We start from the raw sequence: 7,423 nt of genomic DNA, 5'->3' as shown, positions 1-7,423 counted from the left end.
CGACCCAACCATTCTAACCAATCCCAAAACATAAAACGAACCTAGTCGAAGCCTCAAATCACATAAAACAACATCAAAACTACGAATCACATCACGATTCAAGCCTAAGGAACTAATGAACTTTCAATTTCCAAACTCATGCCGAATTATATCAAATAGACTCGGAATGACCTCAAATTGTACACACGAGTCCCAAATGACACAACTGTCATATTCCAACTCCCAGAACCAAAATTCGAACGCGATATCAACAAAGTCAACTCTTGGTCAAACCTATTAACCTTCCAAACGTTCAACTTTTCAATTTTTACCAAAAATCACCAAATTAACCATAGACCTCCAAATCCAAATCCGAACACACGCCTAAGTCCAAAATCACCATAAAAAGCTGTTGGAACCATCAAAATACCATTCCGAAGTCATCTACACAAAGTCAAACTCCGGTCAACTCTTACAACTTAAGCTTCCAACTTTGGGACTAAGTGTCCTAATTCACTCCAAAAACCTCCACGAAACCAAACCAACCACCCCGGCGAGTTAATGTAACCACAAATACACATAAGTAAAGCATAAAATAGGGAAAACAAGGCTAAAATACTCAAAATGACCGACCGAGTTGTTACCTTCTCCCCTTCTTAAACAAATGTTCGTCCTCAAACAGGTCTAGAATCATACCTGAAGTCTCAAAAAGGTGAGGATATATGCTTCGCATCTCCTGCTTGGTCTCCCAAGTAGCCTCCTCGACCGGGTGACCTTTCCAATAAACCTTTACCGATGCAATATTCTTCGATCTCAACTTTCAAATCTATCGATAAAAAAATGGCCACCGGATCTGTTTCATAAGTCAAATCCTCATCCAACTGCACCGTGCTGAAGTTCAAAACATGTGACAGATCCACATAATACTTCCGGAGCATAGAAACATGAAATACTGGGTGAACTCCCGATAAACTAGGTGGCAAGTCAAGTCTATAGGCAACATATCCAACTCTCTCAATGTCCTCAAAAGCTTCAATATACCTAGGGCTCAACTTGCCCTTCTTCCCGAACCTCATCACGCCCTTCATGGGCAAAACTCTGAGTAAGACCTTCTCACCCACCATATATGCAACATCATTAGCCTTCCTATCTACATAACTCTTCTGTCAGGACTGCGATGTACGAGGCTGCTCCTTAATCAACTTCACCATCTCCAAAGCATCATTGACCAAATCAGTGCCCAACAACCTAGTCTCCCCAGAATTAAACCAACCAATCAGAAAATGACATCGCCTCCCATATAAGGCCTCATACGAAGCCATCTACATACTCGACTGATAGTTGTTGTTGTAGGCGAACTCTGCTCACGAAAGAAATTGATCCCATGAACCTCCGAAATCAATGACACATGCACGTAACATGTCCTCCAATATCTGAATATTGCACTCAGGCTGTCCATCTGTCTAGGATGATATGTTGTACTCAGCTCGACCTGTGTGCCCAACTCTCACTGCACTGCTCTCCAAAAATGCAATGTGAATTGAGTGCCTCAATCTGAGATAATAGACACGGGCACACCATAAAGTCGAACAATCTTACGAATGTAAATATGAGCCAGCTACTCTGGAGAGTAGGTAGTCATGACTGAAATGAAATGTGCAAGTTGGTCAGTCTGTCCACAATAACCCACACTGCATCCAATCTCCTCAAGGTCTGTGAAAGTCCAACTACATAACCTATAGTAATACGTTCCAACTTCCACTTCGGAATATCAAGCCTTTGAAGCAAACTACCGGGTCTTTGATGCTCTTAATTCACCTGCTGATAGTTCAAACACCAAGCAACATACTTAACAATATCTTTCTCCATCCTCCGCCACCAATAGTGTTGCCTCAAGTCCTAGTACATCTTTGCAGCACTCGGATGAATGGAATATCGTGAACTATGGGCCTTCTCAAGTATCAACTCACGCAACCCATCCACATGTGGAACACATATCCGATCATTTAGCCTCAACACCCCATTATTACCAATGGTAACCTCCTTCGGATCAGTGTGTTGCACCGTTCCTTTAGGACAAGCAAGTGGGGATAATCATACTAAAGCGTCTTGATGCGCTCAAACGAAGACGACCGTGATACAATACAAGCAAGAACCCTGCTAGGCTCTGAAATATCCAACCTCACGAACCGATTGGCTAAAGCCTAAACATCCAATGCTAGCGGTCTCTCTCCAACTGGAATATAAACAAGTCTCCATATGCTCTCAGCCTTCCTACTCAAAGCATCGGCCACCATATTGGCCCTCCCCGGGTGATAAAGACTGGTGATATCATAGTCCTTTAGTAGCTCCAACCACCTCCGTTGCCTCAAATTCAAATCTTTTGCTTGAGTAAGTGCTGGAGACTACTGTGATATGGGAACACCTCATAAGACACGCCGTAAAGATAATGCATCCAAATCTTAAGCGCATGAATAATAGCTGCCAACTACAAATCGTGAACATAGTAGCTCTTCTCATGGGCTTCAACTGACGCGAAGCATAGGCAATCACTCCACCATCTTGCATTAACACACACTAAATTCCAATCTGTGAAGCATCATAATAGACTATATAAGAACCCGATCCCGAAGGCAAAACTAGAACTAGAGTTGTAGTCAAGGTAGTCTTGAGCTTCTGAAAGTTCTCGTCACACTCATCAGACCACCTGAATGGGGCACCCTTTTGCGTCAATCTAGTCAATGGGGCTGCTATAGATGAAAACCCCTCCACAAAATGGCGATAATACCCGGCCAACCCGAGGAAACTCCGGATCTCAATAGCAGAAGACAGTCTCGGCCAACTCTGAACTACCTCAATCCTTTTTAGATTCAACTTAATCCCCTCACTGGACCCCACATGGTCCAAGAATGTCACCTAGTCTAGCCAGAACTCGCAATTGGAGAATTTAGCACATAGCTTCTTCTCCCTCAAAGTCTGGAGTACGATCCTCAAATGCTGCTCATGATCCTCCTAACTGTGAGAATGCACCAATATATCATCAATGAAAACTATGATGGATGAATCAAGATAGGGCTGAAATACATTGTTCATTAAGTGCATAAAAGTTGTTGGGGCATTGGTCAGCCCAAAAGACATCACCAGAAACTCATACTGACCATAACGGGTCTTGAAAGTTGTAATAGGAATGTTTGAAGCTTAGATCTTCAACTGATGGTACCCCAATCTCAAATCAATCTTCGAGAATACCTTAGCACCCCGAAGCTGATCAAACAAATTATCAATATGCGGTAGTTGGTACTTGTTCTTGACAATAACCTTGTTCAACTACCTGTAGTCAATGCACATCGTCATAGAACCATCTTTCTTCTTCACAAATAGAACCAGTGCACCCCAAGGAGACACACTAGGCCTGATGAGCCCCTTATTAAGAAACTCTTGTAACTGTTCCTTCAACTCCTTCAACTCTACTAGTGACATGCGATATGGTGGAATAGAGATGGGTTGGGTTCCCGGCACCAAATCAATACTAAAATCAATATCCCTATCAGGTGGCATGCCCGGTAGGTGTCTGCGGAAAACACATCTGGGAAATCCCTCACTACATGTACTGACTCAACTGTAGAAGTATCAGCACTAACGTCTCTCATTAGGCCAAATACGCCAAACACCCCTTCTCAACCATCCGTTGGGCCATTATATATGAAATCACTCTACTGGGAACATGATCCAAGGAGCCTCTTCACTCCAATCTCGGCAACCCCAGCATATCCAATGTCACAGTCTTAGTGTGATAATCAAGAATAGCGTGATATGGTGACAACTAATCCATGCCCAAAATCACATCGAAATCTACCATGCTAAGCAATAAGAGATCAAATCTAGTCTCATAAATTCCAATGGTAACAACAAACAACCGATATACACGGTCCACCATAATAGAATCACCCACCGGTGTAGATACATGAACAGACATATCTAAAGAATCATGAGGCGTATCTAAATAACGAGTAAAGTATGATGACACATGTGAATAAGTGGAATCATGGTCAAATAGCACTGAAGCATCTCTGTGGCATATAGAAATAATACTTGTGATCACGGCGTCAGAAGAAACTACCTCAGGCCTGGCAGGAAATGCATAGCAATGAGCATGTCCACCACTTGACAGACCTCCCCCTCTAGGACGACCCCATCCTGCACGACCTCCACCCGAGCTGACTGAGCGGGTGGTGTAGCAAGTGGTGAGGGAGTCATAGTCTGGCCTCCCTGCTGCACTAAACCTCTGTAATAACAGGGGCAGTACTTCCTCACATGCCCCAACTCCCCACACTCGTAGCAACCTCGACCCGAAAATGGTCGTGAGGCCTGAATCGGACCCCCTGAACTGGAGTAACCACTGGAAGAACCCGGTACTCGCAAACCCTGAACTGATAGAACACAATATAAGCTCTGAGCTGGGAGTGCACTAAATGATGACTGAACTGGACGGAAACTATATAAACTATTGCTAACTAACGAACCACCAGGAATCTGAGGAGCTGCCTGAGTGGGCCTAAAATAACGACCTCTGCTACAATGTGACTGACCTCCAAATGAGGTGCCACAAAAACCACCTGAACCACGGGGCCTCTTGCCCTCCCACTCCTCTCGCTCAAGCATGCAAACCTGCTCTAAGCACCTAGAAATCTCAACCACCTGGTCAAACCTAGTATTGGTCTCGGCCTCTCGAGTCAAACTGTAGCGTAGACCATAGTTGAGGCCATCAATGAACCTCCTAATCCTCTCTCTCTCAGTGGGAACCAACCATACTGCATGATGTGGCAAATTCCTGAATCTCGTCTCGTACCGAGTCACAGTCATATCTCCCAGGCATAGTTGCTCAAACTCCCTATGCAGCTCCTCTTTGCGAGTCCGTGGAGCAAACATTTCTAAGAAGAGAACTGAGAACTTATGCCATATAAGTGGTGCTGCATCAGCTGGCCTGCCTGACTCATAGGTATGCCACTATCTGTAGGGTGCCTTGTCAGTTTAAAGGTAGTAAAGGCAACTCCGCTAGTGTCCACAATACCCACTGTGTGAAGTATTCGATGACACCTGTCATGACCAGGAATTCCACCCTTAGGACCGTGATGGCGTCAAATATTTCACTTGCTAGGCAAGCCAACTAAGCTAAATTACTTAACTAGTTTTTAACAATTCAAATTAAACCATTAATGAAAATTAACTATAACAACCTGAAATGGAATAATAAAGTTTCAAATGACGAAATCTAACATATCCCACAATCTGGAGTCACGAATACATGAGCATACCTCAAGTCATGCAGCTATACCTCAAGCCTTCAAAGGTAGCTATGTACGAGCAGTCTCGCTACGCACCACTAGGATCAACTCCGATTTCTGCACAAGAAGTGCAGAAGTATAGTATGAGTACTACCGATCCCATGTACCTGGTAAATGCCAAGCCTAACCTCGACGAAGTAGTGACGAGGCTATAGCGAGTCACTACAATGGAAACATCTCGGAATAAGACATGGAAGTAAATCCTCCAACCCCGCATGCTAAATCCCGTAACGATGCATATACACTCGTCACCTCGCATATATGCGACTTCCCCACATAATACACGTAACAAATAATTCAACAAGTCCTAATTCCCTCAAGTCAAGGTTAGGCACAACATTTACCTCACTCCACGAACAAAGCAATCATTCAACCATGGCCTTGTCTTTTGAATAAGCCTCCAAACCAACCAAAACTAGAAAAGTATCTATCAAATTATTCGAAATAAGCTCTAGAAACTACCCATTAATGAAAGAGGTTCAATTTTGATCATTTTTGAAAAAGTCAACAAAAGTCAACCCCGGGCTCGCTTGGTCAAAACCCGAGATTCAGACCAAAAACCGATTACCCTGAGCCTCGTTATGTGATTTGTTTTGAAAATAAACCTTAATTTGAGGTCTAAATCTGAATTTTGCAAAATCCCCAATTTTCTCCCAAATCCCTAATTTCTACCATGGAAATCCTAAATTTGATGTTGAAATCTCATGAAAAGTAATGGAGAATTGAAAGAAAGTGTATTAGAGTTGCTTACCAATGATTTTGGGAAGAAGAAATACTTGAAAAATCGCCTCTAGAGTGTTTAGGGTTGAGATATGGTGTAAAATGAGCTAAGTCCTATTTTCCCCCTCTTTTACCTAGCTGCAGATGTCACAATTGTGATGTCTTGTTCGCAATTGCGAGCATCGCAAATGCAAAATAAAGGTTGTAAATGAGAACCTTGTATAAGAAGCTCAAATATCGTAATTGCGACGATTTGATTGCAAATGTGAAAACCCACCATTCGCAAATACGGCAAAAATGCTCTCAAAAGCGGCCCTAGACAGTTCGCAAATGCAAACCATTTTGTCGCAAATGCGAGGTCACCAATCCTAGGCCCTGCTCATAAATGTGAACTTTTGTTTGCAAAAGTAAGGCTTGCAAATGCGAGCCAGATCTCGCAATTGCGAGATATGCATCAGATACCAGAAGCTAACTCTGCACCAGCAGTCCTTACACTATCCAAACTGATCCTAAACGCGTCCGAACCTCACCCGAGCCCTTCGGGCACTAATTTCGGGCATACGCCCAAGTTCAAACTCACAATACGTACCTACCAGAATCGTCAAAATACCAATCCAAAGTCATTTACACAAAATGTTAACCGTAGTAAACACAAGTTATTTTTAAAGCCAAAATTTTATTTTTATCAAATTTTCACATAAAGGTTTTTCAAAAAGCAACACAGACCACGCACACAAATCAAGAAATATCTAACGAAGCTAATGGAGGTCTCGAAACACAAAAATAAGGGCTAGTACTCAAAATGACCTATCGGGTCGTCACAACACCGATCTAGAAAACCCTAAGCATCCTTTTACTATCCCCCAATAAACTCGGGATGGTCAAGCCTCTTAAACCGCTCCAACCTCTATTTCTCCTCATCGGACATAGGTGGACCAACCTTGGCCCGACCAGCAATAACTAGCTGAACTGGTAACACCTCTGGTGTCTGACATCCTTGAACTAGCTGCTCCAGTGTACGGGCGGTGAGAGTCTGGCTCCTCCCTAGCCTGTGAGGTAGATGGTGCAACTAACATCATGCCTGCTTGAGTAAAGCTCGTGTACACACTCAAGATATGAGCCAAAGTCTCCTAAAGCAGGTATAGGAATAGGCACCGCCAGTGTCTAAGTTGGTTTTACCGGCACAAAAGTATCCGGAAACTACTCCACCACTGGAGCAACTGGTGGCTCCACAGGTGCTGCTCTAGCTGTAGTGAGAACCCCACCTCAGCCTCTACCTCGGTCCCAACCTCTCATGGCCCTGACTGGTAGCATTGGTGCCTGATCACCTGAACGTGTCCTCGCCATCTGTGAGAGAATAGAAGAGTAAAGGTTCAGAC

The 7,423-nt window shown here is 43.6% G+C and overlaps 1 protein-coding gene across 1 annotated transcript; it reads right to left on the bottom strand.

The window, feature by feature from the left end:
• Window positions 1-3,802: 3,802 nt before the first annotated feature.
• On the bottom strand, window positions 3,803-4,908 carry LOC138894086 (uncharacterized). The gene is made up of 2 exons (XM_070178764.1): window positions 4,202-4,908; window positions 3,803-4,106 (listed from the first exon to the last, which is right to left on the bottom strand). Exons 1-2 carry the CDS (start codon window positions 4,906-4,908, stop codon window positions 3,803-3,805), a joined length of 1,011 nt encoding a protein of 336 aa, XP_070034865.1.
• Between the last annotated feature and the right edge of the window lie 2,515 nt (window positions 4,909-7,423).

The sequence above is a fragment of the Nicotiana tomentosiformis genome, chromosome 6, assembly GCF_000390325.3.
Source record: "Nicotiana tomentosiformis chromosome 6, ASM39032v3, whole genome shotgun sequence".
In the NCBI taxonomy this organism is placed as follows: domain Eukaryota; kingdom Viridiplantae; phylum Streptophyta; class Magnoliopsida; order Solanales; family Solanaceae; genus Nicotiana; species Nicotiana tomentosiformis.
This window is presented reverse-complemented; position numbering and strand designations above follow the sequence as displayed.

Bases quoted from the DNA above. Each gene is read 5' to 3' on its own strand.
- LOC138894086 (XM_070178764.1), bottom strand. From the start codon at position 4,908: ATGTTTGCTCCACGGACTCGCAAAGAGGAGCTGCATAGGGAGTTTGAG. The intron at 4,107-4,201 runs GTCAGCTCGGGT...ATTTCCTGCCAG, and splicing joins CTTGCTACACCACCCGCTCA to GCCTGAGGTAGTTTCTTCTG.